The 19328-nt window shown below is 34.2% G+C and overlaps 2 protein-coding genes across 3 annotated transcripts; both read right to left on the bottom strand.

Annotated features, from left to right (window-relative positions):
• Positions 1 to 2261: 2261 nt before the first annotated feature.
• LOC139847755 (putative gamma-glutamylcyclotransferase At3g02910) lies at positions 2262 to 5843 on the bottom strand. Of its 2 annotated transcripts, none has more exons than XM_071837475.1 (2): positions 5177 to 5843; positions 2262 to 2431 (listed from the first exon to the last, which is right to left on the bottom strand). In XM_071837475.1, exon 1 carries the CDS (start codon positions 5701 to 5703, stop codon positions 5191 to 5193), a length of 513 nt encoding a protein of 170 aa, XP_071693576.1. In that variant the 5' UTR covers positions 5704 to 5843; the 3' UTR covers positions 2262 to 2431; positions 5177 to 5190. The 2 variants fall into 2 exon arrangements, with proteins under 2 accessions (XP_071693576.1, XP_071693575.1); XM_071837474.1 differs by lacking the exon at positions 2262 to 2431 and adding an exon at positions 3522 to 4345.
• Positions 5844 to 14680: 8837 nt separating this feature from the next.
• Positions 14681 to 15088, bottom strand: LOC139850072 (uncharacterized). Its single transcript, XM_071839667.1, has one exon. It carries the CDS (start codon positions 15086 to 15088, stop codon positions 14681 to 14683), a length of 408 nt encoding a protein of 135 aa, XP_071695768.1.
• Between the last annotated feature and the right edge of the window lie 4240 nt (positions 15089 to 19328).

The raw sequence follows: 19328 nt of genomic DNA, 5'->3' as shown, positions 1-19328 counted from the left end.
TCTTATTTTAACTTTTAAGATTTACTTTTAATAAAAATACAAACTACTTTTCTTATTTTAACTTTTAAGATTTACTTTTAATAAAAATACAAACTATTTTTTCTTATTTTAACTTTTAAGATTTACTTTTAAGAATAAACATTAGTATGCATGAAATAAATAATGATTAATTGCATAAGTAATCATAAATGTTAGATAACATATAAAGACCCCATCGTATTCGTATTGATCGGAATTAATCTCGACCCATGGTACCGTGTTGTCAAATGACGTGTTGCGTACATAAAGTACCGTGTTGTCAAATGACATGTTGCGTACAATCATGAGGTCTTATTAACATAAATATAAATGTTAGTGAAGTTAATAAGAGTTAGATTACAGAAAATATAATTCAGGTGGTATAACCGACCATATATAACTTAAATAACATAAATATAAATGTTAGTGAACATAACTGTAAATGTTAGTATACATAAATAAATGTTAGATAACATAAATGTAAATGTTAGTATACATAAATAAATGTTAGATAACATAAATGTAAATGTTAGTATACATAAATAAATGTTAGATAACATAAATGTAAATTAGGCGACAGTGTCGACCATATATCATTTAGGTGGTATAACCGACCATATATTAGTTAGGTGGCAGAGCCAACCATATTTAGTATAAATGTTGAGATAATCGTGCTGATAACGTGTTATAATTCAGTAGGCTTATAACTACCTTTAGTGGTTCTTGACTGTAGAAGGTATATAGAGATAGAGATACTGTAAAACGGAGAAAACAAAGGTTGAACAAAAGGTATGAGTAATTGGTTTTTTATTTATAGAAAAATGTACAATGAGAGTTTGGTGGCATTTGGAATCTAGAGAGAGAGAGTGTTTTTGTTAACCAAAAAATACATACAATAAACTCTAACTCAACACACCTATTTATACTCAAAAAAATATACTATGCAATATCTATAATAATAATAAAATTATCATCCAATTATTTCTTTTATAACAGATTAATATTTATACAATAATTAAATATAGATCGATGTTTGTACAATATGAATTAATGATACTCCGGATCAATGCTTCTAATGTCCAACAATGTACAAATAAAAAAGTTGTACATATGATTTAATAATTTTACAAGATTTTTTAATTTATTTATTTATTTATTTAATTTTTTTTTTTTACAAGATGGTCACAGAGTATATTCCACAAAAGTAAAAAACAAGGGTCCCACACAAGTAAAGATATGATTGTCAAATTTAAGGTGAATTGGTATAGTGAATTGGTCTGTATGACATCGTAACTCTAAACGGGACGTGATACACACATACTCAGTTTTGATCTATACACATTTTTAATCATAAAATTTACAATCATATTCCTAGATTTATTTAGGGAGTTAAACTTTCATTATTGTAAGTAAAGGTATAATGGTAACTTAAGTGTATATGGATCAAAACTTGGTGTGTGAGTATCACCTTCCATAATGAATGCACATAAACATAGCATGACTAGGCACCGAACGATAAGTAGTGGTCTTAAACAACTCCTTATCGTAACTAATATTTTACTCATTATAACTGCCACATCGGCATCAAATTCTTATAACTAACACATAACTAAACTCTGACGATCAATGCTAAAACATCTTCCTCTTAAATGTCACGTCATTAATTATATTTTATTTATTTACACTAAAACAAAAATAATTATTTTTCTTAAATAACACTTATTAATAAATATAAAATGATGCATTAGAAGTTGTACATGAGATATTATACTAAGTATATAGATGAATGCTTGTACAATATAGTTGAAAGTTTGTACATTTTGAATTAAATATAGATAAATATTTGTATAATATGAATAAATGTTTGTACAATATAAATTAAATATATATATAAATGATTGTATGATATGTATTAAAGCTTGTACAGTGTTAATACAATAAAGGTAATACAATATGCATATTAACTTGTAAATATGATCAATGAGATACTTTAATGCAAAAGTGACATGAGACCCACAAATGTTATACTCTGTTACTCATTCGTTAAGTCCATAGTGAATGTTAGGATAACGAATGTTATAACTAAACGATGCCTACTGTGTTAAACGGATAACGAAGGCCACCTAGGATGGTAACAAGCTTTAACAATACTACAAGTAGTGGTCTTACCATTTTTTCAACATACCAAATTAATTATTATAAATGCAAATTAAAAATAAATTAGATGAATACAAAAGGTCAATTTTTAACAAAAAAAATACATTTGAAACGAAAAGGAATTTGGGAAAAAATTGTGTCTCATTGTTTCTCTGGCAGTTACTTCCAAATCGAAATGATTTTTCTTTCATCTCTTTTATTTCTCTCCACTTCAATTTTTTTCTTTCGTAAAATACTCGAAAGCAGGGCATATGAACTACATTTAAGAATACCATATATAAATTAATTTCATATTTATAATTAGCAGTTGTCATGAATAAATACTGAAATCAAGATTAAATAAAAAAAATCAGTATTAGAAATAGTATTTATATTTTACAATTAATTCCACTGAGATTATAAATATAAAACTATATAAAAGTTTAAATATACGAGCTCCTTTAAATCAAATACGAGCTCCAAAATCAGATCCAAACCATCCACTTCTTCTCCAGAGTAACCACCGTCGCTCAACACCCACCTTTTCTCCGATGAGCCCATACCCCATTTTAGAACTGGGTGGTGATGGAACATTCGCAAGAAAAGGCTTCACCACCACCGACTGAACAAATTCTGGCGACTGTGCGAATAAAATCAGCGATGGTGGCGATGAATATTGAACAAATTCCTTGCTCAATCGGAAACCATTTTCGACAACGGTACCTTCAGTCAATGCTCCAAGTAATGATACACCAGAAAATTTCTTAATCTGTAAATAATTTTAGTTTATTTTGTATTTTACTATATTTGTGTTAATTTTAGTTTATGAATGTACGTGTACATATTACCTAAATTTTGTATATGTGTTCTGAATGTTCATCTTTTACTGCTAACACGGTAAATATTGTATTTTATTTTCAATTTAAAAAATAAATTACACATATATAGTACTCATTTAAACATAAGAATGTATTGCTAACACAAGCTTCAGACATTTTTAAGATCTAAGGCCAGTGATTTGCAATAAATAGATTGAATTCGATTTTGTGTGACATTTGTACAGTAGCTTTGAAGGTCAAATTATAAATGGGTTTCAAAAGTGTTTGTAAATATGATTGATTTTTTAGACTGGGAATAGATTTTGAAAAAAGTATTTGTTTAGGGTTCATGATTTAGGCATGGATGAAGATGTTGAGTAAAAGAGAAAGGGTGACGTGGTTGTAATTGTCTTAATAATATCATCTTAAAAATAAAATAAATAATGTCACACAACCATTTTAACCAATACAACCAGTAGCATAGCAGGTAACGTTATGTTGACATGAATACAGTTTTTGAAAGTTTATATGCTTACAATGGTATTATTTGAAATATATAGCCTATATTGAACGAAAGTGAAAGTATATGACATATTTGTAGCTTTAACCTTTAATTTAACTTAAAATGTTAAAATGAAACTTGTTCTAATTCAACAAGCCATTTATAACAAGTGTGAAAATGTTGTCTTTATTGTACCTTCTATTACCGAGTGAAAATATTTAATATTCTCATCCCTTCTACAGTTCCACGTGAAACGAATATACATAATGATCCCATGTCACCTTTAAAAGCCGTTTCTTTTGGAGGCGGCTCAACGCGTTTCATCAAGATGTTTTGGAATATGTGCTTTCGCTGCAATACAAAATGGGAATTTTGTATGTAATTAAGTGGGTAATAATGGGCCTTATAGATCTAATCTATCGAACGAGTTCCCTCGGAACCTAACCGTTGGGGCTAGCACCACGGATCAAAAAGTCATGACTAATATATGTCTTTATCGGATATAACAGAAAACTACATGGCGAATCCTTATACAAACCGGAAGATTTTTATCAAAAGCTAACGCCTCTTGTACACCATGGTGCTAAGTCTATTAACAATGTGGCAACGTGTAGAAGAGGGTTACTAGTAACAAATCTACATCATCGCCTATAGCAACTATCATTCTGAGTGGAACTCCATTCAGCGTAAGATCAGTTAATGGAGGTGGCTTGTTTCTCTACAAGGGCCCAATCTTGCAAGTTTCGGGATCCTAAAGCTTGACATTGTTGGTTCGAGGTGGCTTATTTCTCTATAAGAGCTTAATCTTGTCCTCATCTTGCAGGCATAACAAAACTTGGGCTTCCTCCTAACATGGGCTTCCCAAATAAACCTAGAAGGCAAAGTCATTTTAGCAGAACTTGGGCTTCATGCTAACATGTTTGTAGATGATGTTGGTCATGTGAACTCAATAAAACCTAATTGTCTACGACAATTGACTAAAATGCTCATTAACGAACTATAACGATTCATCAGAAAAAATAAAATTTGGCATAATGCTTTCGCAAGTCGCAAGTTGCCTTTGCGAACTTTCGATAGCCATGTCGCAAGGTGGTCTTGCGACCTTGCGACTGAGCGTGGCCGTCAAGATAAAAAAATTTCAAATCGCGATAACTTTTAATTTGTAGTTAGTATTTAGGCATCGTTTTTTAATAGCGTGTAATTTTTAGAGATCTTTTTTTATTAATACCAAAGTCCTAATTTTTTATTTAAAAATGACCACATATTGCGAGTTGCGATTTTACAAATGTGTGATTTCGAGTTGTGTAATATCGTTCAAATTGATTAGGGAATTCATTTAGTTTTAGTCAATAATGGTACAGAATTAAACGAATCACAATTGAATGTTTTAAAGTAACTTATGAGCGATTAAAGCGCGTTTAAAAGTAAAAATTAACGTAAAATGATAAGGCGCTTTTGGGGACAAGGGTGTAGTAGTATTGCATTAAAAAAATGCTAGCTTTTGCATAACAAACGTTACACAACTCCAAAATTATTGGCTTAACGTATAAATCTCTTACGAAATTGTTATATAAAATGTCTATAATTCACAACAAATTGAAAATAAAACTAGCATAAACGCATCTTTATGAAACAGAGATACCAATATGATTATGATATAAAATGGTAATTGAGTATCACATTCAGTAATTAAATTACTTACAGCTTTCAATTCGATCAATTTGAAGAACAAAACAACCGAATTTGATCACGAAAGCTTGATTCTTTGGGTCTCAAATCCCTCCTAACATAATCTTTATCCAATTCCCGAGTAAAAGCATCAAACCCAACGTCACCACATTTCCGCCACATCTCCGCCGCAAAACTCCGGTGAGCGTAATACGCCTCAGCCTGCACCACCGCCGGCACGCCACCGTTTTCCGACGTCAACGCAATCGGAAGCCGTTCATAATGGCCAAGCGTAATGCCTTCAAGTTCATCAAGTCGAACAAGACCTGAATCGGAGACAGAGTAGAGTTCGCCCCGGACACGGTGTTGACCCGACCCGGGAAGATTGAGTAAGAAAGGAACACCGTATGGACCTTGGACTAGTGGGAGGTGGAGATCGGTGATGTAAGAACCGATAAAAACGGCGTCGTTTGTTGAAATTAAATCTTGCATTAATGAGTGGTTAGCGAAACCTTGTTTAAGTGTGCCGTATGAGAAGATTAAGGTTTTTTTAGGTGACATTTTGATTGGTTTTGTTTTAATTATCGATGGGATTATGGGAATGGTGTATGAGAAAGAAAGATGATGAGATCAAGAACATGTGTTTTGTGGTGGTGGTTAATGTTTGTTGGATTATTTTATCTTTGTTTATTTGTTTATATTTGGTGTTTTTACATTTCTGTTTTGCAATGGCCTTCCAATTTTGTACTCGAAAAAATTAAGTTGTTGGTATGTGTCGGTTGTATGGAAACTTTCAACTTTGTTTATTGCATCGTTGGTATTTGTGTTTTGATGAATTTTCGTGATTGATACGTCACGGTAACGTCTGTCACTTTTTAAACAATAACTAATAATGACAATGAGTTTGCGGTTAAATATTTAACGACCGTTACTTAAACTCTATGATTTGCCATATTAAAAAAAAAAAAATCTAAAAACATTTAAGAAGATACTATTTTAATATGTGTTTTGTATTACATGATTACATGCATCGTCGGGTTGAAACTTGAAAGTATTTGAATTTTTTTAGAAAAACTACATCGGTTAGTGAAAGCGGGAACCATCATTTGAGAGTAAGAGAGAAGAGAAGAGAGAATTTTTTAATGATCAGAAGAAATTATGTTAAGATTATTTGGTTACTAATTAAGGTTAGGTTTCTTAATTACTTAGTAACTTAGGGAACAAGCAAAAATATATGGGGAGGGACATGGGCCGGTTTGGGGAAGTTCTTAGGGGTTTCCTAGAACTTTTTATTTTCACAAAACGACACGAAACCTCTCACGCTCGCTCGATACAATTTTCGGTGATTTCGCGGTTCACGGTTTTTAACACTCTCTTTGTTATAGAAACCCTAGACGTAGAAATCCTACACATATAAGGTATTTTATAATGCACACAACTAATTAATATAATTAAATGTTTGGGAGTTTTGTAAGTTGTGACGACCCGCCAAAATCGTCATTGACGGCGCCGTTACCTTAGGTCCCGTTACGTGGTCATAGTCCCTAAATGAGACGCGTTTGACCAAAATTATGTCGCATTCATTTGAAACGTATAGGACTTGCAAAGTTTTAAGTTTACCAAACGATTCGACTATAAGTTTAAGTTTACAAAAGTTATAAAGTATAAAAAGAATAATTTGCGACATAATATAAGTTGAAAATCACGAATGCTATCAATAGCGTATGCATGTATGCTTGACCCCAGGCAAGTAATCAAAGTGTGCGCGGAAGCATGTATCAAGTAGTCAATCAAGAACCTGAGAAATATATAGAAAACTGTCAACGAAAAACGTTGATAAAATCATAGGTGTATTTGTAAACATTGTTTTTGAACCACAAGATTTAGTATAAGTTGATTATCCAAATCGTTTACATTCCAAAAGTTGTTGTTTGTATCACGAGCACCCAATTATCAAGGCTTAACTGTATACAAACCTCTGCATCATAGTGTTAGAACCTAAACTATACCCGAAAATATATTTCATCCGCCGACGGTAGCGAACCGTCCGAATGAGGGTTCGTCAAACCCGTATGGATCCACACAACATAAGTTCTCGCTTACACCCTACAAGTGTAACTAATGATAATTGAATTGAGGCTTTTTGTTCTAACTCGTACGTGGAATGTTTGTTTTCGTACTTGTGTTCAAAGCATAAAAGTATATAACGTATATGTTTCTCATCCCATGATTTAAAGAGTAAAAGTTGTTGAAAAGGTGGGACTATGATCTCACCTCGAGTACACGAGTATAAAGGTACTTCACAAAGTAAACGTGTGCATGAATGAATGCTAGCCTTGACATAAACAAGTAGGTTTTATCAATACCGCTAAAATACGAGGTCGGTCAAAGTTGTTCAATTAGTCCTATGGCTCGTTACGACTCGATTATATAGCATGTGAGTCAAGTTGTCAAGTTTCATGCAAGATATAAGTATAAACGAAAGGTTATAATGATTAACCAAAGTATTGGTTAAGTTTGAATAAAAGTCAACTTTTGTCAAAGTCAACGGGTCGGGTCGGGTTTCCGACTATTGTACATAAAAAGTAGTCATATATAAGCATGTTGGAACAAGTTGCATGTTAATCGGAGTTGCGAGTCGTCAGGAACATTAAAAGATGCGAAATTTGGTCAGCAGGAATCGGAGCCGCGCTCCAAGCCTTTGAACGACGCTCAAATAGGCATGTGGGGGCCTTGAGCGGCGCTCAGGGTGTCAGATCAGCAATTTGGCAGTTTTGAACACTTAATGCACGAATCAACACACAAACCACCACATTTAATGATCAAGAAACATGCAAAACACATATCTTATATCGTTGGAAAGCTCTTTTAACAAGGAATACAACTAAACACATATAATCTACCAAATCCATCATTTACAATAACAAAATCCTCGTCGAATGATCATTAAATGTTCATCATTCAAAGTTTCAAGCCCATAAACGCATAAGATGATTCGGGCATCCAATTTACACATACGATATGCCGTTTCGAAGGTAATTAAACATACATTGCAACTAAACACTTACTAACAATATTTCATAGCATTCAATGCATCAAAAGTTCGTAGTTAAGTCTATCAAACCCTAACCAAAAATTACAAAATCATTAATCATGTTAATGAAGTTTCATAGCATTTAATACATGAACTTTAACATAACAACAACATTTAATCAACCAAAACTCAAGATTAAACACACTCATTTTCAAGTTCATGTTAGTTACACCAAAATAACAAGATCGAGCAAACGAATTATATATTCATGTTAGACTTGAGCCATAGACACTAATTAACACACTTTTAAGTTTAAAGGTCTAATTTATGAAAATTAGAGATTTTGAAAAGTTTAACCCAAGCTATGAAATTGGTACCAAATTGAAGAGGATGATGCAAGGATCACAAATATGTAGTTTATTTTGATGTTAACTTGCTAGATTTGAAATGGATGATGAATCTTTGAAGATGTGAAAATGGTGTTCTTGGCAACTTTAGTTCCTCGAGTTCAAAAGCGGGTGCATGAATTAACCACACGAATTATTTTAGATACGCTGGAGTAAACGAGAGATGTTATAATTAAATAACGGAAATACTGAAAACGCTAATTAACGGAAGATACGAATTTAGATAACGAAAGGTATTATCTAAAAAAAAAAGACGGGCGTTAAAATAAATTAACGGAAAAAGGCGGGTTATTACATAAGTCATAAATGCCGGTTTCCGCTTTCACTAACCGATGGAGTTTTTCTAAAAAATTTCAAATACTTATAACCCGAAGCATGTAATCATATAATACGGAATACATATTAAAATAATATATTCTTAAATTGTGACGCCCCGTACAAAACCTTCATGTACGGATCATCAACAACAGGTCCATTACACGGTATAATACAATATGCTGTTTTAAACAAGTTTTGCATTCATGAAAAGGTAACATTTTTACCAACGTCAAATGTTTTACAAAAGGTAACGTGCTTCTACGAATAGAAAGCATTAACATAAGTACGTGACGCAAAGGTCATTACAAAGCCATTGTTCAAATGTAGCATTAGTTGTGAATGCAAAGTAAAAGTTTCATGATTGAGACATCTCTCGACAATGCAGCGGAAGTCTAACACAGCGAGTTTGTAACAGCAAGTCTATAGCACCAAGACTATAACAGCAAGTCTAATAGCAACGTCTAAGCACCTGAGAAATACATGCTTAAAAATATCAACACAAATGTTGGTGAGATATAGTTTGTTTGTAATCAGTAATGTAATGTAAACCACGAGATTTCAGTGCTTCAAGCAGCATTTCAAATCAGTATTTCAAATCAGTAAATCAAAACAGTATGATAAAGTATATGCTTATCCGTGGGCACCCGGTAACTAACTTAACGTAAAATAAATATCACCCCCTAAAAGTACACTTGGCGAGTGCATATGTCCTCGAAGTAATAAACACCCGTTAAATGCTAGCGCGACTAGCCCGAGTGGGGATGTCAAACCCTATGGATCCATATCTAATATTCCCGTTCATCAGTTCAAAAACTAATGATTAAACGTTACCGTGCTAAGGGGAATCTTTGTGCCGTTATATCACCCACACATATATAAAGTTTAAGTACTCGTGTCTAGTATGTAAAACATAAAAAGCGCATGTATTCTCAGTCCCAAAAATAGTTAAAGTAAAAAGGGAAGCTATAACTCACAGTGAATGTGCGGTAAAATCAATACGAAAATGTAAGCAAGTAGTAAGTCGGTCCGAAAGGTCCTCAACCTAAGTCAAAGGTTACTAAGTCAGTAAATCGTCCCAAAAGGTTTAAAAGTAAATAAGTTAAGTCTTAAGGGTCATCATCATCATACGTAAAAAGTAAAGTAAGTTTTCAACAAGAATAGAGATTGAAACAAAGGGCTGGCTTCGTTCAGCTGCTACGACCTCTATACAAACTGAAATGACGTGCGGTCAGTGGCCAAGGCTCCGTATGTGAGTCCTTGTACCGTTGTCCAATTTCAGTTCCTAACTCGATGTTGTTTGACCGTGGACACGGTTCAAACGCGAGTAGGTAAGAAATTTCAGCACGTCGTTACAAAGGCGGAGTGATTTTCGAAAGGCTATAAATCGTAAACCGTATATCGAATTTAGGCAAGTCTTAAACGAAAAGTCATCTATTCGAACCGAACTATCTAGAAATCAACTTTTCCAGAAGCCCATGAGTCTGACCAGACCCTTAAAAATAGAAAACAAGTGCTCCGGTGGGTTTCTTGGTGTTTGATGCTCATCACGGTTCTCATCCTTGATGCGTATAAGCCTCAAGTGTACAACTCTTGATGTTTTAGCATCACTTTAACCAAGGTTTTAACCATCAACAAACTAAGTCAAGACTAAGAAAGAATTACAACTCATTTAAGAGTTTGAGCAAGATGATGAACCAAAGTTACATCAAGTTCTTAGTTTTGACACAAGTACAAGTTCTATTAAGCTATAAACTTTGAATCAAATTAAATGAGCAAGACCTTAAGTTATAGAACTTAGATCTTAGCTAAATATGAAAGACCTTAGACTAGAAAGCCTAGATCTTATGTTCTTGATGAAACCCTAAGTCATAGAACTTAGACTTTTAACTTTTACAACACCATAAGTTATGAAACTTAGATTTTGTAAAGAAAAATGAATGTAAGCTTATGAGCTTTTGTTTAAACAAAGTAGAAGACCATAAGTTACATAACTTAGATCAAACACAAAAATGAAACCCTAAGCTAGAAAGTTTGGATTCCTAACAACACTTATGAGACTTCAAGCTAGTAAGCTTGTATCTTTTATTTAATGAAAACACAAGTCATAATTTAAAGTACAACAAATTAAAGAAGGTCACAAGTTCATGAACTTGATCTTCCAACCAACTTTTTGTAGAAACCTCAAGCTAGAAAGCTTGAATTTCTAATTTTCTTGAAGATCCTTAAAGTAAAAAGTTGGATCTACAAGTTACATGAAGATCATAAACATAGGTTTTGATCTTTAATCATAAATAAAGAGATCTTAAGTTAATAAACTTAGATCTAACAAGATAATGAAGATTCAAAGCTAAAAAGCTTGAATCCTTCATGTTCTTGAAGACTTTTCAAAATAAAGTTTGAATCTACAAGAGTTATGAAGATTCAAGTTACAAAACTTGAATCTTTGATCATGATGATGATGATTCACGAAAATGAAGAAAGAAAAAAAGAAGAAAGAAAATCAAGAACACTTACAAGTTCTTCAAAGTTTTAGAGAGAAGTTAGAGTGAGAAGCAACCAGAGAGAAAAATGTGTGTGTTTTGAGAGAAAATGGAATGAAATTTGAAAAATGAAATGGTGGTGGTGGTGGTGCTTTATGGCCGATGGCTAAAGGAGTGTGGGGGGGGGGGGGACCATTTTGGCCTCATGTGGTGGTGGCATGGTATGGTCCATGGTGGTGGTACAAAGTAGTGTTGGTATGTTGGGTGGCATGGGGTAAAAAGTTAAATGGTGTAAGTAGTTGTCCATAAGCATGCTAGTTACTTGTCTTAATATTTACATGGGTTTTGTCTTACATTACATGGGCTAACTAGTCCATTAATTAGTCCACTAAGCTAGTCCATTAAGTTAAGTAGGGTGGATCTTTAATAAACTAGGTCCATTAAGGTGTTAAGCCCATGTAACTAACTAGTGTGCATTAGTAAACACTAAGCGTAATTAATAAACCATCAAGCTAAGTAATTGTCATTAATAAATAACAATTACGATTAAGTAGTCATAACGCTCCAATTATGACAAAAGTTTAACGTGTACCAAGTACGTAGCTCGTTTTAAACGACAAGTGACACTAACGGTCATAAATTCATTCGAGGATCAAGTTAAGTAACCAAGTACTTAATAACATGTTGTATGGCATTACAAAAGTAATTAACATAAATAATGATCCCAGAATATAATCTAACTCAGTACGTACAAATACTCAGTTTCGTGAAAGTATAAAATATAATTATAAGTCGAAAAAGTTGGGTTGTTACATAAATGCTCTTAGGAAAAAAAAAATTCTAATATGGCAAATCATAGAGTTTATGTAATGGTCGTTAAATATTTAACATAAAAAATAGAGGTTGTTACAGATTATCGTTTAAAAAATTAGGGACGTTACCATTCGGTACCATCTACGAAAATTCACCAAAGCACATGTACCAACGATTCAAAAAAACAAAGTTAAGATTTCCTCATGAAATTGTATACAAACCACAGGTACCAACGACGTCATTTTGTATTTACACTTAGTATCAGAGATTTTTTAAATGTGTATTTTTTATTTTTAACAAAAATAATGATAGCTATATAATAAAGGTATTAATCGAAATATAAAATACCAAAACACCATAACCAAACAAAATGGTTAGGCTCGAGACAAAATGCAAAGCTCCAAGTTAAGACAAGCAATCACTATCGACAAACGAGCCTAACCAGATCATACAATAAAACAAACCCACTCGATGTTACAATGGACCAAACAAAACAAAAGCAGTCAACATGGGATAAGCAAGGACAAAACCAACAACTAATTGTAAGCGAACCTAAACATAACCCAAACAGTCAAACAAAAACAAAACCGAATACATGTTCAATATGTTTATTGGTTTTAAACGAGTGTTGATGGGCCCCCGCATTGTTGCCGAAAATTATTTCGTTTCATACATTTATAATTACAATTCACACATCGACAATTGATACAAATTTTTTATTTAATAAAAATTAAAAATAATGTATATTAAAGTTTATAAATGAAATGTTGAAACAGAATTCAACTGTAAATAAAAAGAACATATTTTTTTTTTCAAAAAGGTTTTAACATGTAGAAGATAAGAAAAGTAAAACAAAAATAAAATAGCTTTTTTTAGAACGGCAGAAAACTTTATTAAATAGATGGCAAAATGCTAGGAAAAGAAAATGTAAAAATTACAGGGAATATAAAGGATACATTATCTATTTGGCCCAGTTACAACGCTTCTTTTTAAATCTAGCAACAATCCAATTAAAACCGGTCGTCACAATGCTGTCAATCACATGCCACTTACGAAAAGAACGATCTTTGAAGTTGATATTGTTCCGAAGTCTTCAAGTATTCCAAAGAGTAGAGTAGACAATGATCCTCACTATTATACGTTGGTGTCCTTGAATAGGAACGCCATCTATCCAAGCCCATAAGTTATCGAACAAAGTCCAAACTGGCAAAGAAAGATCAATCCATTGTGCCACTCATGACTAAATTTGAACGCTAGTATCACAACGAAAAAAGACATGCGTCTCGTCTTCTATATGACCTGTTCAGAGAGAACAATTCGAGTCTTCTAAATCAATTCCTCTGTCCAACAAAGTAGATTTCGAAGCCAACCTTGAAAGCTTTAGACGCCAAACAAATATGTTGATCTTTATGGGAACTATGTTGCACCAAAATGTGGGCGTAGTAAAAAGATCCAGGTCATGAGCATCAATAATTTTGCGAGCTTTAGAAACACTATATGAAACCTCATCCCATGTCCAATAGTCAGAGGACTGTCTTAAAACAATGTTGTTTAGAATAGCTTCAGGGTCATATAAATTTGACACTTCTATTCAGTAGCTGGAAGGATGACGCTAAGAAAGAATCCACCTGCTCTCCATAAAATGTGATGCCACAAGCTATAATTGTTTGTATTAAGAGCTAGAAGACTTGGAAAGGAAGCAGCTAAGGGATAACCATTATGCCAAGGGTCAAACCAGAAGCTTGCATCATTGCCGTTACCAAGATTGAGGTGCATTAAGGCAGCATCTAAGGAGTAGGTTTGGTGAATTAAATTAACAACTTGGGAAATAGAAGACCAAATACCTGATGCATTTTGAAGGCAGGGAATAATGCCTTTACATTGCCCTTGTGTGGCAGTGATAACTCGAGCCCAAGAGGATTTCTTATTTGATAGATAAAGCCATCTCCATTTGTAAATCAAGGCAATGTTTAAAGAGTTTAGGCTAGGAACTCCTAAACCACCACGATCTAACGGGTTAAGGATAAGACACCCTAGGAAAATCCCACATTGTCCACGAACGTGAGTGATCATGGGATTATAAGGTAATACTCACGCTTAAATGACACAACGCGTTTTGGGAGCACAGACAGAGCGGGTGTGCGAGTACGTTGTGGTTAAGAGAGTTCGGATGAGAGCACTACCAGGATGGGTGACCTCCTGAGAAAGTGCTTCTCGTGTGTGGTCGCCAAGAAAAAGCCGTGCGCCTGCGGGCAAAGCGGACAATATTGTGGTCATGTTAAGCTGAGGTGTTACAAAGGAATAGACGCCAATTAACCCAATGCACTTTTCGAGTATTATCTTTTTCACCCCAAAAGAACGAGACCCTCATCGATTAAAGTTTGTTGATGACAACCTTCAGAGATTTGAACAATGACATGTAATAAGTCCTTACCAAGACAAGCACGAACTTGACAAGGGTGAGTCTTCCTCCCATTAAAATCAAGTTAGACTTCAAAGAAGCGAGATGTTTTTTTTGCTTTTTCAACAATTGGATCCCAGCTCTTTGCCTTATTCATGCTTCGACCAATTCGTAACCCTAAATGGACAAATGGAAGGGTTGCTGCCATGCATCCTAATTGACTTGCAGCCTGCTCAACAATGGCTGAAGGAACCCCCACACCATATAAGGACAATTTATGTGGGTTTAGTTTCAATCTAGAAATGGTGAAGAAGAAAGCTAAGATATCAATCAGGCAATCTAGATTAGACTCTCTCCACTCACCCAAAAAAATGATGTCATCTGCGTAAAAACTAATCGATAAGTCACATTCGTTAGAAGCATTACCAATACGTAAAGGATGGTATAACGAAGCATCGATTTCATCTTTGATAGCTGCTTGAAGCCCTTCCATTCCAATAATATAAAGGAAATGTGATAAAGGGTCTCCTTGGCGTAAACCCCTACCAATCGGGAATTCAATCGAAGGGCTACCGTGAAGTTGCAATGAGGCTTTGGAAGAAGTAAGGCATGCTCGAATCTAAGAGATCCATCTCGCATTAAAACCCATGTGATGCATCATAATAAAAATGTACTCCCAATGGATAGAGTCAAACGCTTTCTCAAAATCGATTTTAAATAAAAAAGCTTTCTTTTTTCTTCTTTTACACCAATTAATCGCTTCACTAATCATTAAAGGACCATCCAGAATTTGCCTTTCTGTAATGGATGCAATTTGAATCAGGCATATGACATCGTTAATCACCAAAGTAAGTCTGTTAGCTAGAAGCTTCGCGATGATCTTGTATTGGATTCCGATAAGACTAATGGGGCGAAAATCTTGTACATGAATTGAATTCTCTTTTTTAGGGATAAGAGAGAAAAATGAGCTATAACAACCACTTGGAATAATGAAGGCCATTGATAAGAAGTCTTTGACCATCTCAAAAGTTTCTGGCTTAAAAAGGTCCCAAAAGTGTTTCATGAATTTAAATGTAAAACCATCCGGTCCCGAAGACTTTTCTCTACCACAAGACCAAACAACATCCTTAAAATCATGCTCTGAGAAAAAAGAACCTGTAAGATCACCCATATCCAGAGATAAAACACGGATATGCTGACTTCGTGTGCAAATAGAAACGTGACCAACATGCCTGAATTTGGCAATGAAATACATTAAAAAAACCTCCTTCACTTTGGAGGGGGTTGTAATCCAGTTGCCGTCAGACATGATACCCTCAATTTGAAGTTTCCTTCATTTTCGATAGATTTACGAATGAAAGAAGGAAGAGTTTTCGTCTCCCAAATAGTACGCAATCTTTATAACTTTGTATGCTTTATTTTCAACTTCTAAAGAATCCATTTGTTCCAGCGCTTTGAGAGTTGAGCATCTAATTAGCACTAACAAAGATGGGTCAGCACTTGCATCCAAATTTTCATCCAGGTCACTGAGGCAGGATGTAAGATTTTTCCTTTCAGCTTCTTGGTATGATTTGTACACTTTGAATCATGACTTTAAAGCTTCTTTGACCCTTTTAAGTTTGTCTTTGAACTGTAGCTGAGGATTTGTGGCTCTGATCGACTCGTTCAAAGCAGAATTCAATCTTCAAACCCATTAATTTGAAACAATGAGTGAAAAAGCTTAAAAGGAATCAGCCCATAATCAGTTTGTTCGTTATGGAGAAGAATAAGGTAATGGTCGGACTATTAGTTGGAGAGAATACATCATGACAGATACGAGAATATATCTAAGATCCCATCCGAAACCAGAAATGTATCTATCAAAGAACGTTGCGTGAATGTTTTATGGTAACGAGTGAAAGATCTACCGCCCAGATTGATTTCAACCAATCTACATTCATCAATGAAGCTATTGAATTCATTTGCTTCAGACTGACAAAATCTACCGCCATAGTGTTCATGAGGAAAACGGACCGAATTAAAGTCGCCAAAAGTAATGAAGTCCCCCTCATTATTTGCTACAAAATTACGAAGATGATGTGTCAAGACGTAACCTTTAAAATGTAGACAATATGCTTAATAATTAACACATAATACAGGCAACTAAAACCCGATCATGTAGTAACTAGCAAGTAAATTGACCAGTTCGATCCACAGGGAGAAGTTTGTTTAAATGATTTTACCACGATTAATTATTCTAAAAAGGGGGTTTATATTTGAAGTTGTGTTTTTGTTTAACGAAACAGTAAATAAATATAATGAATGCCAATAATGAGAATGCGGTGTTTACTTCTATGCTTGATAGATGACAGGGATTGTTCTTTTATAATTAAAACCGTTATGCGATAGTTACAATAGAGTAGTTTATATCAATTTCACAATATCTATAAACTTAAAAACTATGTTTAATCAACAGGATTCTTTCTTGGTTAAATTCACATAAAACCTAGTTTACTAAGATCACTCTAAGTAAACTACATGATTGTAAAACCTAAATATCATCCAATTACCATCCTATATTCACATATAGGCGTCTAGATCACTAGGTGTTGAAGTACAAATTATAGCCTTTGATAAATTCACATAAATCAAGTCATAACTCGTATAATTGAACTAGAATATAAAGATAGTTACAACAATGGATTTCTTGAAAGAACATGGTGATTTAGATTGATTAACTAACTAGATTCAACCCGGTTAAACTCACGTGAAACCTTAATTACAACAATCACTTGAGGTAATTTCATAACTATGTTGCTTTGGAACTTATTCAATTACCGAATTAAACACATAACAAAATCACTTAAGTGTATGTATCTAATCGTCTAGATTACTAGATGTATTGAAGTATAGATTGTTTTCCTAGTTAACTCACATTAATAGGTTGCAATCTATATAATTGAAGTAATGATCTAAACATGCATAACAATGGTTCTTACGGTTGAACTAGATAATTAAATCAATCAAACATATGTATAACTAGCATAACATCAAAGTATAGAACAATCCCAAGCCATAAATCTTACATTGAAGCAAACACACAAGGCTTTTAGCCTAACATAATCATAGTAGAACTAATGAAACAGTAAATACAAGTTGAATTCATGTTAAAAAGATATAGAACAATAGTACCAATTGCGATAAACGATCCTAGCTTAATATTGATGTTGAAAGAGTAGAGATTAACTTGCAGCCTTCCTTTGGACCTTGAAAATCGTCTTAAAACTGGGGGAGAACGTAGTAGTGAAGGTCCCCAAGTAAGTAGCCATTTGCTTCATTAAATAGCCTCAAAAGTTAGGTATTTTGGCCAGAAAGTGACCAGATGCGCCGCATCTCTTTGGGATGCGCCGCATCTCTTTACGTTCAATAGATTCCAGCTCGATTTTGCACTCAGGACTGTCGGCAGGGGGTCAGATGCGCCGCATCTGGCTTGGATGCACCGCATCCATCTCAGATGCGCCGCATCTGTTTCTATTTTGGCCCAGAAGTCTTCATGCTCCGCATCTGAAACTGTCGGGAGTTATTTGGTGTAAAGATGCGCCGCATCTAAGAGAGATGCGCCGCATTTGGACCTGTTTCAGTGGTTTTGGGCTGTTTTACGCATTCAATCTTCGTTTTAACTCTGTTTTCGCTGTTGGTCTTCATTTATTCATTCACAATGGACTTTTTACAAATGTACATGAATTACAATACATACGTATAACAATTACATACAAATGCAACAACATTGGATCGAAATAACGACAATAAACATGTATAATTTTGGAGTTATCAAAATCCCCACACTTAAACCTTGCTTGTCCTCAAGCAAGACTTACAAGAAATCGAAATTTACTACAGTAAACACACTTATTTAAATGAGAACACAAAAAAAAATGGGACTCACACTCTCTCGATATAATACACAAGACACACAAGTTATTTAGTAACACAATAACTCACGCTATATGGAAATCACACTCGGGTCAAAATATATCACACTCACACTTATTTCACACACGAATCAAACTCACGCGTTTTGAGTACACACACCTTTGGAGTACACACGCGAAATGAAATCACGCCAAAGTCGGAAAGTGGGTTTTAAAGTCCACATTTCTTAAAAATTTGGATCCTTAGGGAAATTAGGACCTTTGCTAAAAACCTTTTATGTTTTGAAAGTTATTCATGTTAGTTTTTACACTAATCAAGTTTTCCGGTTTTAACCTCAAAGTCCGATTGAGGGTAACTGAAAACCGAAGCCTCAGTCGGCGCTTAGCAAGCTACTCGCCCCCATGATTGAAGTATCATGGAACTTGAAACCTGATGTCCTAAAAATGGTTTTACACAATATAGTTCATAAAATAGCTTAAGTTTTAGAAGAAACTATATCATGTCCAAATATCATCGGTGAACCATGAGTTTGCACACCTCAATTTGTTATGGCATATGTATGTTAATCGCGGTCAACATAGATGCGGTTGATCTTTACAGAGATCATCCATCTGGGGATTAGATTCATTAGTCTAAAAAGCTAATTTGCACTGTGCCCCCCATTGTACGAGACAGATCCATCTCATGGTTAGGATAAGTCTGACCACCAAAAACCCTGTTTGATGCTGAGGTGAGGTGGATTTCCAGCCGATGATAGAGATGACTTTTCAAGATTTTTCGTCAACCTACAGCTGTTCTGGACTACGACTTCTAACATAAGT

Source organism: Rutidosis leptorrhynchoides, chromosome 5 (genome assembly GCF_046630445.1).
Source record: "Rutidosis leptorrhynchoides isolate AG116_Rl617_1_P2 chromosome 5, CSIRO_AGI_Rlap_v1, whole genome shotgun sequence".
NCBI lineage: Eukaryota > Viridiplantae > Streptophyta > Magnoliopsida > Asterales > Asteraceae > Rutidosis > Rutidosis leptorrhynchoides.
Note: the sequence above shows the minus strand (reverse complement) of the source record. Positions and strands in the feature narration are given on the sequence as shown.

What these genes read in the sequence shown, in the direction of transcription:
- LOC139847755 (XM_071837475.1), bottom strand. Translation starts at nt 5,703, where the DNA reads ATGTCACCTAAAAAAACCTTAATCTTCTCATACGGCACACTTAAACAA.
- LOC139850072 (XM_071839667.1), bottom strand. Translation starts at nt 15,088, where the DNA reads ATGGAAGGGCTTCAAGCAGCTATCAAAGATGAAATCGATGCTTCGTTA.